The 17,291-nt window shown below is 53.4% G+C and overlaps 5 protein-coding genes across 5 annotated transcripts; 3 read left to right on the forward strand and 2 right to left on the reverse strand.

The window, feature by feature from the left end:
• Positions 1-3,371: 3,371 nt before the first annotated feature.
• On the forward strand, positions 3,372-5,001 carry Z520_12176 (uncharacterized protein; the record flags this gene model as incomplete). The annotated part of the gene is made up of 3 exons (XM_016782663.1): positions 3,372-4,252; positions 4,321-4,434; positions 4,503-5,001. The coding sequence occupies 3 exons, from the start codon at positions 3,372-3,374 to the stop codon at positions 4,999-5,001; spliced, it is 1,494 nt and encodes a 497-aa protein (XP_016626215.1).
• Positions 5,002-6,877: 1,876 nt separating this feature from the next.
• Z520_12177 (uncharacterized protein) lies at positions 6,878-7,544 on the reverse strand (the record flags this gene model as incomplete). The annotated part of the gene is made up of 2 exons (XM_016782664.1): positions 6,878-7,381; positions 7,467-7,544. The coding sequence occupies 2 exons, from the start codon at positions 7,542-7,544 to the stop codon at positions 6,878-6,880; spliced, it is 582 nt and encodes a 193-aa protein (XP_016626216.1).
• Positions 7,545-11,737: 4,193 nt separating this feature from the next.
• On the forward strand, positions 11,738-12,039 carry Z520_12178 (uncharacterized protein; the record flags this gene model as incomplete). The annotated part of the gene is made up of 2 exons (XM_016782665.1): positions 11,738-11,837; positions 11,876-12,039. 2 exons carry the CDS (start codon positions 11,738-11,740, stop codon positions 12,037-12,039), a joined length of 264 nt encoding a protein of 87 aa, XP_016626217.1.
• Positions 12,040-12,473: 434 nt separating this feature from the next.
• Z520_12179 (uncharacterized protein) lies at positions 12,474-14,491 on the forward strand (the record flags this gene model as incomplete). Its single annotated transcript, XM_016782666.1, has 5 exons — positions 12,474-12,640; positions 12,727-13,007; positions 13,082-13,214; positions 13,285-13,480; positions 13,691-14,491. 5 exons carry the CDS (start codon positions 12,474-12,476, stop codon positions 14,489-14,491), a joined length of 1,578 nt encoding a protein of 525 aa, XP_016626218.1.
• A 1,420-nt stretch (positions 14,492-15,911) lies between these two features.
• Z520_12180 (uncharacterized protein) lies at positions 15,912-17,114 on the reverse strand (the record flags this gene model as incomplete). The annotated part of the gene is made up of 4 exons (XM_016782667.1): positions 15,912-16,361; positions 16,448-16,544; positions 16,640-16,817; positions 16,943-17,114. 4 exons carry the CDS (start codon positions 17,112-17,114, stop codon positions 15,912-15,914), a joined length of 897 nt encoding a protein of 298 aa, XP_016626219.1.
• Positions 17,115-17,291: the final 177 nt, after the last annotated feature.

Raw genomic sequence — 17,291 nt, forward strand, 5'->3', positions numbered from 1 at the left:
AATGAATAGATGGCTCAATGCCCTCACCCCGAACTGTCGATAACAGTCATGGCTAGGCCTACTCAAGAGCAAGATTTGACAAACGGGAATCAACAGAAGAAAGAAAAAGAGAAAAGACATGGAGATCCGGGTTACATCTTACCATAATGTGTCGGCCGCAGCCGCCTTGTCCGGATGCGAAGCACGAGCATATCATGGACGAGTCTGGCAGGACCAAAGGAGACCAGGCTGCCGGTCCTTTTGACAGGAAAGGCGCTTCTGCAAAGGCAGTGGTTGTCTCGCAGATACGATGCCCTCGATACGGTAAGCCAGGCAGATTCGGTCTGTTATGAGCCTACGTTTCCTCGGTATGGTGAAGGGAGATCAAACACATGAGCGGGCACACAAGAGGAGGTGCCGGCCGGACAAAGCGTCCGGTGAGAGATGAGCAGCTTGGTCTTCTTGATTGCATAGCTGTGGCTTTTCAGGTCTTTTTCTCCATTGCTGTCAGCCCAAAATGCGAGATTGCCCTGTTCTCATTGAGTCGACGGCAGGCCGCACCTGTGGCTGGACTGGTCAGGTAAGTGATGAGCACACGAAACATGATTCATTCTGCACTGGACGATGGAATTCTATTGCTAGATTGCGCTGCATCACTTTATGGCATCGAGATTACTCGGTCCCTCGATCAATGTCCAGTTCGTTCTACGAATGATGGCTTAGATGAGCAAGCGAGGATACGCCGCTCAAACCCACCAGCTCAAAAAGTCAAGTCGATATTGTACCATAGCATTGCTGGCAGAATAAATATATCTGAGTGATATCATTTGCATAATATAACTCGATTTGTTGCAGAAGAATCGCAAAGTTCCGCGTCGGGTTGGATGTGGTCACGTTAGCCAGGCACCAGTGGGAGATCAGGCCGGGCAGACAATGAGCCAGCGAGATCGGAGAACAGGCGTGAGATAAGCGAGACGAGCCGAAATAAGCGCATTGGAGGTCATTGCCCATTGTTACCTACGATCACTCCATTCCTGGGTTACCGCGGGTTTGGTAGCGATTTTTGATATAGAGATCACGTGAGCGCAGAATCAACCAAGAGCCAGGAGATCTTATCATCATGTTGGGGAAAAAGAAGGCATCATCAAGAGGCAGAATGGGGTCATCGACACTGGCATATTACAAGGGCTGCGACAACAGGAAGGACATGGTCAGCTGTCACCCTCCCGGCATTTGAGTTGCACTGAGTACCTAAGTAGTACGAGCGATTGGGGGTGGCCCAGCCTGGCTCTTCTCGCCCGGATTTTGTTTGCTTGCGAAGGGCATTCATTGAAGGGATGAGGGAAGAAGAGAGCCAGTGGCGGACAGCTGTCACTCGGCCTGCAGGCCATCACGAAGAGAGCAATCAGCTGAACGAGTAATAATTCGAGTGTCCCAGCTACTCGTAGGCGGTGCTGCAAGCCAAATGTCGGGTAATTCTCTGTGAGTCGATCCGAAGTTGGGCTACCGTAGTACATGGCCCCTCGGAAGGGCAGGCAGAGGGGGAGAGAGGCTAGGGAGCGGGCTAACTGATTGCTAGGCGGTGATGGCCGGGGGTTTGCATGCATAGCGAGGGCTTCCAGGCGTGTTTGCCCTCCGTGCCCCCTGGGTGGCCCCTAGAATGTCACAATGTCCAGGTACCTACCTAGGTAGGAAGGCCTGGAGCAAGGTAGAACACCATGCACTATGCATGATGCATGGATCTTTCCTTCTTCTTCCTTTCTCTCACCAGCATTTTGGCCATCCGCTCTCTACTTTAGGTTCAGGCCACCCTCCAAGCTGAACGCCACAGCTTCTCCTTCCACCCAAGAGCCCTGAATTATTACAATCTCTGACTGTGAGAATCCCATAAGGTTATCGCTGTCAAGTGGCGGTCAGCGTGTGGGCTTCTGGCCCATTGACCCGTCGACAGCCAGGCTGCGCTAAACATCTCCGCGGCACGCCGGTCGTTGACCCTGCTTCCCCAGTGACGCTCGAGGAATATCATCATTGGCTTCTCACCACCATCTTCGGATGCCATTGATTCGTGCTGGCCACCTGTCAACCACCTCAGTCTTCGAAAACTCTACGCTCTGGACGCTGTACCTTTTGGACGGCCCAGACAATCAAGCATGGCTCTCGACTCGATAGGCGGTAGCTGGGCGGTAATATGTCCTTCCAACCAGCAATTCCCTGAACAGATGATGGTTGACAGACACAGTTCACGCAGACTATGGGAATGAGGCTGTCGGGTCTGATCGACTGTTGATCTCGCCCATTGCAACCCGCCTCGCCGCACACGCGGCTCGCTAAATTTGATCCCCTGGTGTAACCTACCTCGTACTCCCCTCCAGCCTGCCATCCGCAACATGCGTGAGCCAACCTCGATTCAAGTTCATCCCATGACAAAAGCCCCCAGACGAGCTGAATGAACCCCATGTGGGCGACATGGGCGCCCAGATCATCCTGGCCCTGGACCTTCGCAACAAGTGAGGCGCACGGACTTCCCACGTTCGACGCTGAAATGGGCCAGATCCCATGTGACTGAGAATGTGATTGTTTTACATCTCGGATTCCACGACCCCACACCTATCATCATTACGCCAGCCAGAGCAAGGAGCACGCTGTGTGCTTGTTTGCTTTCAGAGTTTTCGAACATGTCACATACGCTAACAAGCGCGGGATGGCCCTTGAGAGGGGCCACAAAAAGAAAAGCAGGATCTCGTCCCTGCGTGGAAAGGGAAAGAGTTAAGATCCTTGTTGAGAGATGGGGCTTGTCTGTGCCTATTGTGGTCTTCATTGCAGCCCGGTGAGGAGAAGTCGGCCATCCTGGACAAGTGGTGATGTCAAGGCTGTGCAATGAATGCAGCATTCCGACTCCTGGCAGAAAGGATACCGGGGTGGGGTGTGTGTGTGTGCGTGTGTCTAAGTGTGTAAGTGTGTGCGTGTGTGAAAGCATACGAGATCAAGAGCAGATGCAGCAGCGTCGTCGGTCCCCAAAGACAACAAACGATCAAAGGACCAGGGGCCCCAGCTGCTACTACTTCTACTCACTCACTCACTCACTTGGGCTGTCGGATACTTCTCCCACTGCCAGCCTCCAATTCTTGAACCCTCTCTCAATCCTGTCCATCAATCACCGCCTACTTGCCTCCCTATCTAACCCCCAACCTGCCCACTTGCCTCCTTCCATCTCCAGTCTCCTTTACAATATCAAAGCGCGTTCCTGCTCTTCTAACTGTCTGTCTCGTTCCAGACTGTGGATGAAACCACTTCGTCTGGACCGTCAAAAGTGCGTGATGGATCTCCTTCAATGCCTCTCTCACAGGAGACGGTATCCTATTCGATCGTCCCACTGATCTCTCTAGGGCACCATGGAGACTGATGCACAATCCAGAGACCTGAGCCAGTGCATCCTCGTCATTCTACTGATGTGGATCTTCGCCGACGGCAATGTCTTCGACTTGTCGCACTGGCCGGCTGCCGGAATGACCACTCCTTGGGACGTAAACCGGATCCATACGTTCATAACTACACACTTCATCGGCCGAAACCTGCGCTGGGATGACGTTTCGCAGCAAACTTCTCACCTTCGCCGACTTCTTGAGAATCCCGAGTATGAGAACCGCGATAGCATGACATGGACTTATCGTTTCAATTGGCTGATGAACGCGGCCATTGTCTACGTGGGTGCAATCTCAGGAACCGTCACCAGGGATTTTCTGAAGCCTCGGGCCTTGCCAGTGGAAGCAATGTCCCGATGGCTTTCTCGGCAGTTCGATGCTCCATTTACGGTCCAGGACCTCGAGTACCACCTCATCCACTGGGTCATCATCTTCTCTGGCTGTGCCGGAGAGGCGCAGCACAACCTGAATTACTCGGCTGTCAGGGTGGATTGGACTATGGCCAAGTATCTAATGGTCCCCTTGACTCCCTTGGCGCCAAACATCTCAGGGCAATTCTGTGGCCCATACAGGCGTTTCCACGAAGACGTGGAACAGTGGTATCCGCCTCGTGTGTGGAGGAACCGCATAACCCCCATGTCGCCATACGACACCAAAACAGGCCTCTTATTCAATTTCGATGCAGATACCTACGACTACCGTGTCTCCCGAGAAGTACTGGTGAGGCAATTTGTACCTCTGAGAAACGAGCGACGGGATATGCCGGTAATTGTGTGGTTCGCGGGAGGAGGATGGATGCTGGGGGACATATCAGGAGACAATAACATTCTCAGCCATATTTCGGCTCGTGAGTTTGTTCCCCCTCCATCAGGCATTCATGCGCTGACATCTCTATTGACTGTGGATGTCGGATTTTCAGTGGTGCTTATCGGCGCCAGCAGTTTCCTATTCCGCATGACGACGCTTTGGAGATAGCGAACTCGGTTCGAAACAGAGTGGGAAGAAAAGACGTGGTTCTTGCCGGCGTATCATCGTGAGCCTGATTTGCCCCCTCGGACTTTTTTGAAGTCGACTTCTTTTGCTGATTGATGCACCAACCAGGGGTGGGAACCTGGCCGCTGCCACAGCGTTGGCGTGGTCGGCGCAAGGACACCCTCCTGCGGGGCTGCTCCTCGTCGCTCCCAGCTTAGACAACACATGGGAGTGCGAGGAACGGTGGCGCGAAAACTGGGACGCCCCCTGGCTGACTCCCGAGGCCATGCGATTCTTCCAGAACCGCTGCTTCCAGGGGCCTGGGGACCGGTCCAGGGACAACTGGCGGGCCAGTCCGCTTTACGCCGACCAGCGGACCATCGAATCGACACGGGCCTTCCCGACAAAGGTCGTGGCCATGGCCGGCGACATCCTGTGTCGCGAAAGCATCGACTTTGTGACGCGCTTGGAGGCCGCGAACTGTGGACCCACCCTGAGCGTCTTCCCCTACGGCCACACCGGGTTGTTGATGCAGGGCATCGTGGGCACGGCTTTGCTTGAGGAGATGATGGACTGGATCAAGCAGCGAGCAAACAATGACATGGACATGGACATGGACACGAACTGAAGGCCCTCGGAGGCAGGATATGCAAATTGAAATGTGACGGGTTGAGAACGGTTGGGGGAGGCCAGGAACTGGTGTCTTGAGACCGGTAGGATGGAGGCTGTGTTTAAGAGAGCAAGCTGTCTCATGCCGGAGACTAAGGTCAGGACAGTGATTTGGAAAGCTTTTGTTTTTTGTTTTGTTTTTTAATTTGCTGTTTGTCTCTCCCCACGATAATGACCGACCTATGTAGGGACTTTGCTTTCCAGCCTGGAGAAGAAGACACTACCAGATGGGTCTTTTCGTTGTTGAAGGCCGCTTTCATTCTCCGCTATAATAAGTATACGTAGCAAAAAGCACACATGGATGGACACGGAAACGAAATATTGAGACAGTCACCGTTTCTGGAGACCCTCGCCATTTACTGAGTACCTTTCCCTTCTCTCCAACGCCCTATCGCGTTCGGGTTAATAGGCGACGCAAGGGGAGGAGGTTTCATGGGGATGTACCTCGTATGTATGCCGGAGACGGGGTGTTGTGTACTTGTACACCAATTTTACCTACCTAGGCGGGTCGACAGATACCTAGGTAGGTACCTAATCGACACTCAACAATTTCCCAGCACGAAAAGGCCTTCCTTCCTTCCTTCCTTCCAGGTTTTGCAGGTCCGCAGGGTCCAGCTGGGGATAGAACTGCCGGGGAGGGTGGGGGGGAGGGGGATAGCCTTGATTCTTATGCTGAGTTGGATTTTGTAGGTAGATAGGTACCTAGGTAGGTAGGTGGCGGTGTAGCCTCGGGGGGCTGGCTGGCTGGCGACGGACTTTCAAGTTTCCAGAGGGTCGAATTACCAAGGTACCGAGGACGCAAGATACGAGTTTGTCATGTACGAGGTACCTAACCTACCTAGGCACTTGAAGGAGAAGGATATTTGAAGGTATCTTCCCCCTCGCGATCGACTCAAACGCCCCCTTTGAAGTGGTCGCCTCGCCTCGTCCGCTATTGAGCACTCTTTGTGTCAGACTGCTATTTACACTTCAAAGGTTGCTCGGCACCAAGAGACACAATCGCAGTGGGTATATCGAGTGTTTGTAACGCAGATGGTCTTGATTTCATTTGGCTTTGGTCAGCTAAGCTACATGGAATACTGACACGGATACTGCAGTTGTAATAGTACATGGAGAAAACTATGAAATTTTGGGTCCTTGTACGAGAGAGCGTTTACAATGGGTATTCCGTGCCTATCCTGCCATGTCAAGTCCTACTCCCCGTGTCTCTTCCGTCGTCATCCAACCTGTTCCATCATTCCTAACACTAGGCGATATGACAGGAAAGGAAAGGAGAAAAAGAGAGACTGAAAGGAAAAAGGGTAAGAAAAGCGCCGAAAGCTCCTGGCGCTCCCAGACTATGAAGAAATAACCCGAAATCATGACCAAGCCAAGTGAAAGCCTCGCTGGAGGTGTTGTGGCTGGTCGGTGGTGTGATGTCCATGTTGATGTTCCTGCCCGTGTCTCCTGTGAGCCCATGTTCATTGAGCCGGTTGTGTGAGAATGTGGGCGTCGTCAATGTCGTAACAGTCATACAAGAGGCTTAGCCACCCCCTTCCCTAGCCAGAGAGGAAAAGGAAGGTGGGAAAAAGGAGGAAGAGCAGTAGCAAGCTGCAACCTTCAGCCGTGATGCCTCGATCGTGTTTGGTGCTTTTCTGAATGTTTTTAGTTGTTTCGTTGCTTTTGCTGTTCAAGTGTCATCTCATCTCGTCCCTGCCATCGTCGGGAAGGGTGTGGCTTTTGTGCCATGGTCGTAGTGATACATCATTCGCGTTTCAGTGACAGTGCGAGGAGACGCCTGTTGACTCTCGAGTCAAAAATGGTTCCCTTGCCCAATCCATGTCTCCCGTCCTAGTCTAGTCGTCGTACCAGACCTTGCTCCTGGGCTTCTTGATGCGGTGGACGTACCACTTGGCTCGCACCCACTGGTATACGTTGATCGAGGGCACCTGGATGATCTCGACCTGCTTGGGCTGCTGCACGACGAAGCGGCGAAGCAAGAACTCAAACGGCGTCTGCACCCCCCAGCCATGATGCGGGGAAAAGTGGAAGTACCCGGCGCCCATGTTCTTGGCCAGATCGAGCCCGGTGTCGTACGCCACCGTCTGCCCGTGATAGTCGGTCATGGTGCCGACCAGGGCCACCAGGCGCCGGCGGCTGTTCTGGTACCGCATCACCGAGTGGAAGGTCGCCGAGGACGAGGTGCTGAAGACAAAGATCATGGCATCGAACTCGGGATAGTCCACGGGGTCGTTGCCCGTTTCGATGATGTCGAGTTCGATCAGCTCCGACTCGACTTTGACCCATTTGCCGTAGTGCACCATGTTTTTGTGCTCTTCGAGATATTGCCCGAAGAGATACTGCGATGCCACAACGAACAACACGTCAGTGTGATGATCGCCTCGAACCCGAACTGGATCCCCACCAACCAAGGCGCAGGCTTACCTGATGGATGAGTGTTGTCTTGCCCGCCCCCGGGTCGCCAAACACGCCGACGGTGAACTTCTTTGATTTGCCCGCCATTCTCTCTGTTGGTCCTTGCGGTGATGATAGGATTGAAAGTTTTCGGGGCTCGGACGGAGATCACGTATGGGGGAAATTGCACGAATCTATCTGAGAAAAGAGAAAGAGAAAAAGGAGAGACTGAGGGATGGACATTCGGCCCTCTAAGTAAGGGAAATCACAGCCCACCGATTGCAAACATTCATTCAACCTCCAAGTTCAGGGTGTGCCATGATTGGATCAGTCGGCGGTGTAAGTTTCAATGGAAGGCAGGGAGGTGCATGTAGCAAGATAGATCCCAGGCGTCCAGGATGGAGAGGTAGCTTCCCACCTTTGCATGCATCTAACAAGGGCCTGATGGCGTCCGACCCTGAGACACGCGACAGCTGCCACAAGATGCAGAGACGAGGGGTCGACTACCTCGTACCCTGTTGATCATGCCAGAGATGGCGCCATGGAGGAGGGGTCTACCTCTGCTCAGATCGTACGGTTCACCTCCTTCCGCAAGGGAGATCGGCACCAAAATCTGGGAAAATAGTGGGGTTGGCCTTGTCTTGTGTTTTTGGGGTATAATCTTATAAGCATCTTGCTTTTTCTCCTCAAAGTGCTGGGAAAAGAGTGCACAGTCCGGCTGGTAAAAGCAAGAGGTCGGCCACGGGAAACGTGGGTTCAGAGACGCATGCTCAAACAAGAGCCACCGAAGCCGGGAGATGGGTCCGGAAGGCTTTAGCGGTAGACAGGATTATGCCAGGGAGCCCATCTGGCAGGCTGTGTGCACAGATACTGCAAATCGTTTGGTGACTGGATCTCAACTTCATGTCGGCCCTTCATTGTTCTGCATACGGAGGGCTGAGTCAAAGGGCTCATTGGGGCGCCGCGCCGTCACCCTTGAGGAGCAGGCAGGATATTTTCGAGACATGATCCGGTAGCTTGACAACTGTAGCGGCGAATAGCAGGCAATTGGAGGGAGGAAGGTCATGGGTATGAAAGAGGCGTGCATTTTGGCAGCTCACTTGGAGTGAAAAATCCCCTATTCGTAGGTACGCAGGTCAGGCTGGTCCAATGAGATGGAATAGCAACATAGGGGGGCAGCAAGGGGAAGCCGCATCTGCTCACTAGTAGCCCGGGGAAGCAAACGAAGAACAATTGAGTTGTGACGGGGGGCTGAGTGAAGTCAAGGAGGGAGAGAAAAAAGAGAAAAAGAGAGCGAAGGAGACGGCGAGGACGGATAAGGCGCAGTTTGCGGCCCGCGCCAGCCTTACGACTCCTGCCACGTACACCATTCACATCGATACCAACCTGTGTAAGATAGGTAGCCTCCCCAGCCCATCCCATCCAAGTTCAGCTCCTGGACAGGTTACAAGGCACGCATACATCCATGTAAGTTGTACCCTCGTTACGGCTCTGGAGACAGATGGCCATGGACCAGAACAAGAGAAAAGTGGTTGACAGGTGGTGGTGTCGTCGGTCATGCGAGGGGTTTGCCCTTGGACTCTCTTGGCCATGGAGACGACGGGCTACTACTACTACTACTACTACTACTACTACTACTACTACTACTACTACAACAAGGCCGGCGGGTGGTGCCATGCATAGCTTACGAGCTAGGAAAGACTTGCTGAAGCCTGAAAGCATGGAGTGGTCCATCCCTAGAACAGCAAGCCACCGGATGATCCATCGGGTCATATCCGAAGTTTGACATGTTCGCACTGGCAGCTGGAAGCTGGAAGCTGTTCAACCATCGCCGAAATTTCCACTGTGTCGTGTCGAAGTGTCAGTGTCAGCCAGTGTCGTCTCCATCCCTGGACCATACAGCAAATGTGCAAACAACCTGGCGCTCTCCATGTCTCTCCACGACCCTTTGGAAGATGCCAATGAGCCTTGTCTGAAGCCCCCGTGCATGCCAATGTGTGTCCAGGTGCTCAAGGATCACAGCTCTCTCCTGCCACGTCCTCTTCGGATACCGTCTTTCCCGTCTCAAAGAGAGACTTGATGTGCCCCAAGCGTCTCCTGACGCAGAAGTCCGACTCCGAACTGACAGTCTTTGGCGTGCCAGTAACTGAAGCAAGAACTTCCCGCGCCGAGGCAGGAAGCCTTTTGAACAAAATCGGCGTCTGCCACATCCATGCAGAATGCGATCCAATACACTGTCCACGAACCTGCTTTTCTGGAGCTTTAACTGCCATGGCGAATGCTGATCTCTTCACATCGTGACTTAGCGATTTCCACGCGGGACGAACCCTGAGGGCGATCTATCCCAGGGACCTTAGAGTTGAGGACAGGGCCCTTGAGTTGGGAGCAGGACCCTGACGGGTACATCCAAACAGGCACTAGAGGCTCCAGTGGAGTCAACGCTATTCCAAGGCGAAAGTGAGAATAGGGCGATGTTCAGAGTCATGGCTATTTCGGTCAAAATGCATCCCGCCTCTGAAAAGGTCATCCACCCTACCTGACAGTCTGCGGGATTTATCGACCCCTTCGACGACACGGCAAGACAGGGAGATCGGTCCCGAATGCACCTCTGGCAATTCCCTGCCACTGTTTTCAGGTAAGTGGGAGGGTGAAGTGCAGGTGGCGTCCACAAAGGTGAGCTGGTCGAGTGAAAACACGATGGCAGTGCTTGCCTGCCTGGTTCAATCAGTTCCCCAATATTGTGGCTCTATTATTGCATACGGCCCCCGAAAGTCGACGAGTGACAGCACCACCAAGCAAATAGAGATACCATACACAGCCTCGCAAAATGTCGCCAGAGCAGACGCCAGAGCAGACACGCGTGGATGAGTCGGCTTCATGTGGTTCCCAATATATGGATGCGTGGGGCATGTGCCACTTCCTGTCCTGGAGCCAATTTGGCCAGCGCTGGGCAAGATACCCAAGGGCACAAGGCTCTATCGTATCTCCAGCCGCTCGGGCCCTCGCTCTGGAGGGCGCCAAAAGCACTTCCTCACAGGCACAAACCTCTCCTCCTTCACCTTCCAGCGTGGCCGTCTTTACCAATCCGACTTTGGTAAGCCATGCTTGCACCTTTTGGGGATCGATTTGTGACGGGAACGAGTTCATCACGAAACATCATTCGCTTGCAACTCAGCATTTCCAACTTTGATCGTTTTGCCTGTGCCAGCTCGGCGGAGTCCAACGCGCTTGCTCTGAGTCCGGCCGACTTTTCAATGACCAGCGAGTTCTCGTTATCGACGGCGGTAAGATCGGACGGTTTGCTGATACCGCTGTCTTTCCATGTGGCCAGTTTTGCCCCCAATTCCTCGTGGATATAGCCAACGCAGTGGATTCGTGGTCGGACGCGGTTTCCTCAATGACTGACTTGAGTGGCGCGTTGATGCGTTTGAGCATTTCCAGTGTTGTACGGAATCCTTCCAGCTTTGAACCCCCCATGAGGTCGCCACAGAGAAGGCTAACATCTACACGCTGGCAAGAGCTATTTGCACAGTCAAAGTCTGTGCCGTGCGTGTCTAACAAGAAAAGTAGTCGAGTGGTAATGGAATGAGCCATCGTGTCCATCCGCCGGAAGGACGAATCGAGCACAAGATTACCGCTCGACTTATCCAGTGGCTTTGTATAAAATCAGCGTTTAGCGGTGTAGAATAAGACGAGCTCTGAGATAGTCCCAAAACATTCTATAAGTCTGGTTGTGAGAGATGTTCTGATGTGCCTGCTTGTCCATGAGAACCTGTTAAGACCGGGAGCTGCTCGTCCTCAGACTCATTAGCGGTGCTCTTGAGCACTAAACCCGTTAGCCTTTCGCAAACCCCTATTAGTAGGCTATCACAACTACATATGTACCTAGGTACCTTGTGTAGTTACGAAAAGCGTCTATTTCTTCCCCAGCAAAGGCGCCGAAATCACCCGAAACAGCTGGGTAGATGCAGTTTCAGCTTTCTCCTGCCATCAGACTGCCCCCAGCAGCTCAGTCTTCATAACGGCACACACAAACACTTGTAGGTACCACAGCTGTCGTTTTAGCATCGATGATTTATCTCCTTACCTCCGAAAGTTCTCCAGTATTTCCACTGTGAAGCAGCCTCCGATCATGTGAATGTGGGAGCATTGCTATGGAGCTTGTGACGTTGACCTCCCCGACACTGCAAGATTGCTTCGCCTTGGGCCTGGGCGGCACTTCTGCCCAAATTATATATATACACACGGGAGACGTTGAGAATTTGCTATCCTGATCTGGGACTCGCGGGACTGCAGACATCATGATGCGCTGGCTCGCAGCCGAGCGGATCAAGGCACATATCGGACCCCTCCATGCACGTCTGCGGACCTATTCGACCTTGTTTCTCTTTGCCTGCATTGGTAAGTGCGACTGGCCTTGATCCTTGACTTCGATATAGGTCCTACCGCGGCCTCTGTGAGCTTCACTCCCTACGACACCATAGAGCAAGGACAGAAGTGGGCTGCGGCATTCTCATCTGTGGTCGAAATCACCTCGGAGAAGGGACTTGCGACTTACCTAGTGATCAACACCGTCAAACACATGCAGGAAAAGGATTCATAGGCACTTGCTCCATTCGTTCGCTTGTGAGAATGTCAAGCCCTTGACAATACCAGAAAGCTGATCCTTTCCGTTCTTTCGTTCTACGAATGCATGTGCACAACCAGCCTCCTATTCTTTGTTTGACGGATCACAATCATTGGCTTACGTTTGATATCTTGCATTACAAATGCATATCCATTTCAACGAGTTCTTGGACCAATTGCTATTGGAGACACGTTGCACAGGACGGTCAACTGCGGGCCAACAACATCCTACGGATCTCCAACACATTCTCCACCATGGGAGTGAGTGGTTGGCCTCAATCGACCCATTACTGTCAGGTCAGCAACAAAGCGAGGTACGTACTCTGCCCTAGGATATTAATGTGACAGAGATACTCTATGGACCGCTCCCTTCTCTCCACTTTCTACGACTCCTGGTCCACGAGTACAAAGATGGGTGTTTTCGAAGCCATATGGTTCGGGACGAAATCGTCGCTCTTCCTTCCGCTTGCTTGCTCAGCTTTGTGGATTTGCTATAATGTCGGGCTTGTCGTCTATCGCCTCTATTTCAGCCCTATCGCTCACTTTCCGGGTCCCAAGATCGCGGCGGTGACCTACTGGTAAGAGAGCTGTCGCTTTACATTTCCAATCTGTCTATTTCACAGAGACCAATCCCCCAAGGGTCTTGTCATGACATCCTTCCTAGGTACGAGTTCTACTACGACGTTATTCTAGGCGGGCAGTACACTTTCCGCATCCTTGACCTCCACAAGCAATATGGCCCAGTCGTCCGGATCAACCCGCGAGAACTACACTTCTATCCTCCTCAATTCTACGAAGAGATTTATGCGGGCCCCACCCGGCGACGGGATCGTTGGGAACGCTACACCCAGGGCTTTGGCATGCCTGGTGCTGGGGCAAGCACGAACCCGCACGACCTGCACAAGGCAAGACGAGCAGCCCTGAGTCCCTACTTCAGCATGCAAAGTGAGTTCCTCTTTCCAAACGACCTTGGAGTTCAGCCTTTGTCGGTATGGGTATAGACTGACGGAGACCTGCAGGCGTTCGGAAACTGCAAAGCGTCATCGAGGAGAAGGCGGATCTCTTGATGGCGAGATTCAGAGAGTTTGGCAACATGAGAAAAGAAGACGTAAGGAAACCCTTGAACTTGGAAGTTGCCTTTGCCGCGTATGCGTACGGTAGGTCTCGGGCCTTGGTCCCCCTCCTTATTTCCTGCTCGCAGACGAGGCTGGCACTGATCCAGGTCAGATGTCATTACCGAGTACGCCTTTGCTCGAAGCGAACATCACCTCGAAGCTGAGGACTTTGACCCCTGGATGTTGAAAGCGGCCTCTTCCACAAGCTCACTCGGCCAAATTGCAAAGCAAATGTACTGGCTCTTTTGGTTGGTCCTGAATATTCCGGATTGGATGGCTGAACAACTCGACCCAAATGGTAAGGTTGGCTTCCTTGAACCTGAGGAATCAACGACCCCATTGGTAGTAATACATCCCAACTGACTGAGTGCAGCCGTCCGTTATTTCCAGTTCAAGCGGGTGAGTGGTGGAATGCCATGTTCCTTGCTTGTTTATTTCCCCCTCGGTGTTTGTCTGGCTGTTGAGCCACCACTTTTCCATCAACTGACAAGGATTTTGCTCCGCCTTGGGTAGGGCATCAAAAACCAAATCGAAAACATTCGCAACGGTATCGACACCGCCCACAAGACGGTCTCGCACCCAACGATCTTCCACGAAATACTCGACAGCTCTCTCCCCGCCGCCGAAAAGCGCACTTCCCGCCTCGCAGACGAAGGAGCCACGGTTGTGAGCGCGGGGGCGGTGACCACGGGCTGGACCCTGCCAGTGATCATGTTCTATCTACTGTCCAACCCGACGGTCCTGCAGAAGCTGAAAGAAGAGCTCTACGAAGCAATACCCGATCCAACAAAGCCCACACCACTGCCCGAACTCGAACGCCTGCCTTACCTGACGGGCGTTATCCAAGAAGGGCTGCGACTGAGCTACGGGATCTGCACGCGACTCGAACGGATCGCGCAGGACGAGGCCCTCGTGTTCGACGACGGCGCGAGAACCTGGACGATCCCGCCCGGCACACCGTGCTCGATGACCAGTTACATGGTCCATCGGAACCCGAACATTTTCCCCGCGCCCCACGAATACCGGCCCGAACGGTGGATCGAGAACCCGCGGCTGGACAAGTACCTCGTCAGCTTCTCCAAGGGCAAGATGCAGTGTCTGGGCATCAACCTCGCGTACGCAGAGCTCTACCTCATGGTGGCAAAGCTGTTCCGCGTCTACGGCAGCACGGAGGTGAAGTTTGATGGTGACATGGGCTGTTTGGAGCTGTTTGAGACGACTTTTGACAAGGACATCGACATGCGGGAGGACAGGTTCATCCCCTTGCCGAGCAGGGATACAAAAGGCGTGAGGGTCCTGGTTGAGCTCTACTAGATATAAGAGCACCGAAACCTAGCCCCTTGCGTCAGGGTACTTTTTGGGACGTCAGCGTTCGGTTCCGTCTGTACGAGTTTTGATAGAATCCACCCCGAAAGGAAAACCGTTGTTCAAAATCCAGACCCCAAACGATCCTTCCCTCCTTTCTCCAACCCAGTCCAGAGCCCCCTTTCCTCGCTTCTCATACCTCGTCTCTTGTCCTGGTATGCTCGACGTCCTCTCGAGGAACGTAGCCAGCGAAGCCCCCTCCAGATTCAGGATGTGCCTGCGCAGAGCATTTGAGCCGTGAGGTGTTGGCCCCCAGAGCCTGCTCGCCTGCTCAAAAGCCCCATCCAATCGACAGTGGCTCGGTGTGGTGCAGAACAAGAAAACAGCCTTTCGCAGTCTTTGGATGGTGGAGGGGATCGATCTCTTGCTCGAGCGCGTGAAGGAGAGCCGGATCTCCAAATGATTAGAAGTAGTCTTTTCGAAAAGTCAATTCCACACGCAGGCCCGCGCCCCCTAAAACCGGTGCCTTCGCAGGTCTCACGTCGCCCGGCCTGGTCAAAGTCGGCCTCAAAACTGCGCGTCGCGCGCTCTGCGCTCTTGTTCGTCGAACAACTTGGGGGGCAAGCAAAAAGGTTGGTATCGTCTAACTTGACGTGCTTTGGGAAAACCTGGTCTTCACCTCTTCTCCTGTGCCCTCTCCAAGAAGTCCAGCACTCACGAACGATTGACAGGATCTGTCACCGCAACCACCACTACCCCGGCGAATGTCATCCTCGGGATTGGTGAGCCTGTTGTACGTCCGTCCGGTCAGCTTTGGCGTTGGCGTGCACCCAAGTCACGGCGGAGTCACCCGTTGAGCGTAAACCTCAAGGTTTGGGATGAGGCCGGGCGGTCGCTGTGGTTTGGGTCCGTTGTCACTCACACGGTGTGCAAGAGCGGTTTCTCGTTAGAGCGGCGTTCATTTAGGGAGGCCTGTGTGATGTGGGCGTCTGTCTGTCGGACGGGGAAATGTAAGCAGGTCACGCTAGAATTGAAGCGAGCGAACTCCCTGAAAGACAGCTCGTACCGACCTCAGCACATCCCTCCGGCGAGGCGGGTAGAAGACAAGGCAAGGGTGTGAGAGTGTAGAAAGCAGGAATTTTTTTCAGCGTTGAGAGGAGGTCCAAAGAAGCGGCGCGCATATCGAAAGGAATCGATGAATCGACAAGTGAATAGAAGGGCAAATGAACCAACCGCAGCACTATCTTTCCCTTGCCCTTGCCACCAGCTCAGGATAATATTGACTGCAAAAGAACTGTCAACGATCCAAGCAGAGGCGCAGGCTGCGCCACACAACACTCCTTCCACTGTGGCGAGGTCTCGAGGCCATCCAGGCCGAAATCTTGACCTCCGACAGCCTAAGGTGGAACCAACTCTCAACGGTCCTCCTTCACTTATTCGGGACGACGTACACCTGACCATATTCTTGCCGATATCCATAATCTGGTTGATACGAAGGAGGTCTCTGATATCCCGCTGCTCCCTGGTAGTGCATCCCATATCCCTCCTGCGGGGGCATCTGCTGACTTGCCGGTGCGTACCGTCCTCGTTTGGTGGATCTTTTGCTGCGCAGGACACAGCAACCGATGAATAGAAGGAGGACTAATCCGCAGAAGCCGGCAATGGCCCCGATGAGTATTGCCTTGTGTGCGGAGATCCAAGATACGGTATCATCAACGCCTGCGCCATCGTTGCCCGGGGAGGAGGTCGAGGTCGAGGTCGAGGTCGAGGTCGAGGTCGAGTCCGAAGTTGGGGTAGCAGTGCTTCCGTACCAGTAACTGGAGAAGTATCTGGGTAGATTCTCAATCGTCGCGTTTCCGCCATAGTACGTGAGCATCATCTGTAAATCTGTCGTTAGCTCAGATAGATATCGTCAAGGGCCTCCTTCAACACGAAATCGTCTTTTGATGAGACGGGAGCCCTTACCGTGTCCGTTGTGCCGATGGTATCTGTGCAGCTGAGATACGTGTAGCCCGCTGGACCACCGAAAGTCGCCGTCGCGCAAAGGGAATAGTCTTCATCACTGTGCACACAGTCCAAGTCAGCAACTAATCACCGTGGAAGATGTTCGTGACGTTTCCCAGTAGTACAGGAGCAAGCCGGGATCATGGCACTTACCAAACAGTATTGAGATAGTTCCCTTGACAGGCCATATCACAGCCATTATTCACCATGGAATAAGGCACACAGGAGGTCACCCAGGCGCAATCTGTCGTTGCTGCGTCCGCACAACAGCCGACGGCATGGAGTTCAGGAGACCAAAGGCAGGCTTGGTAGTCGCAGACCAGAGGGGTGTCTAGACAAGCAAACGCGGGAGAGTGATTAGGAGTGTACTGTCCGAATTCTCGACGACGAGCGGCCACGTAATAGAGCTGAGGCATTGCAGTAGGCGGTCAACATTGATGTAATGCATCCACTTACTGAGATCACCATTGACCCATCCACACGTGTTATCCTCGACTGTGTCCGTATCGGACCTTTTGATCAAGTCGCGCTGGTGGGTTAGGATGGGAGCTGAAGTGATGGGACTGACGGGGATAGCTTTCGCCGTCGCCCGCTGACTGGCAGTGACTGAAGCGGTGATTCCGGTCATAGCGGTCCAAGTATCAACTTGCTGTCTATGTGCAGAATCCGAAGACGCAAACAGAACTCAGAACAGAACCTGACAACCAACTTCCACAAAACAGGTGATCTCGGGGGAGACAGAGAGAGGTACAGAGTACTTATTATGGGCGGATGGGCGACAGGCGGCACTGGGCTGCCCTCATAG

Source organism: Fonsecaea multimorphosa (genome assembly GCF_000836435.1).
Source record: "Fonsecaea multimorphosa CBS 102226 unplaced genomic scaffold supercont1.49, whole genome shotgun sequence".
Lineage (NCBI taxonomy): Eukaryota > Fungi > Ascomycota > Eurotiomycetes > Chaetothyriales > Herpotrichiellaceae > Fonsecaea > Fonsecaea multimorphosa.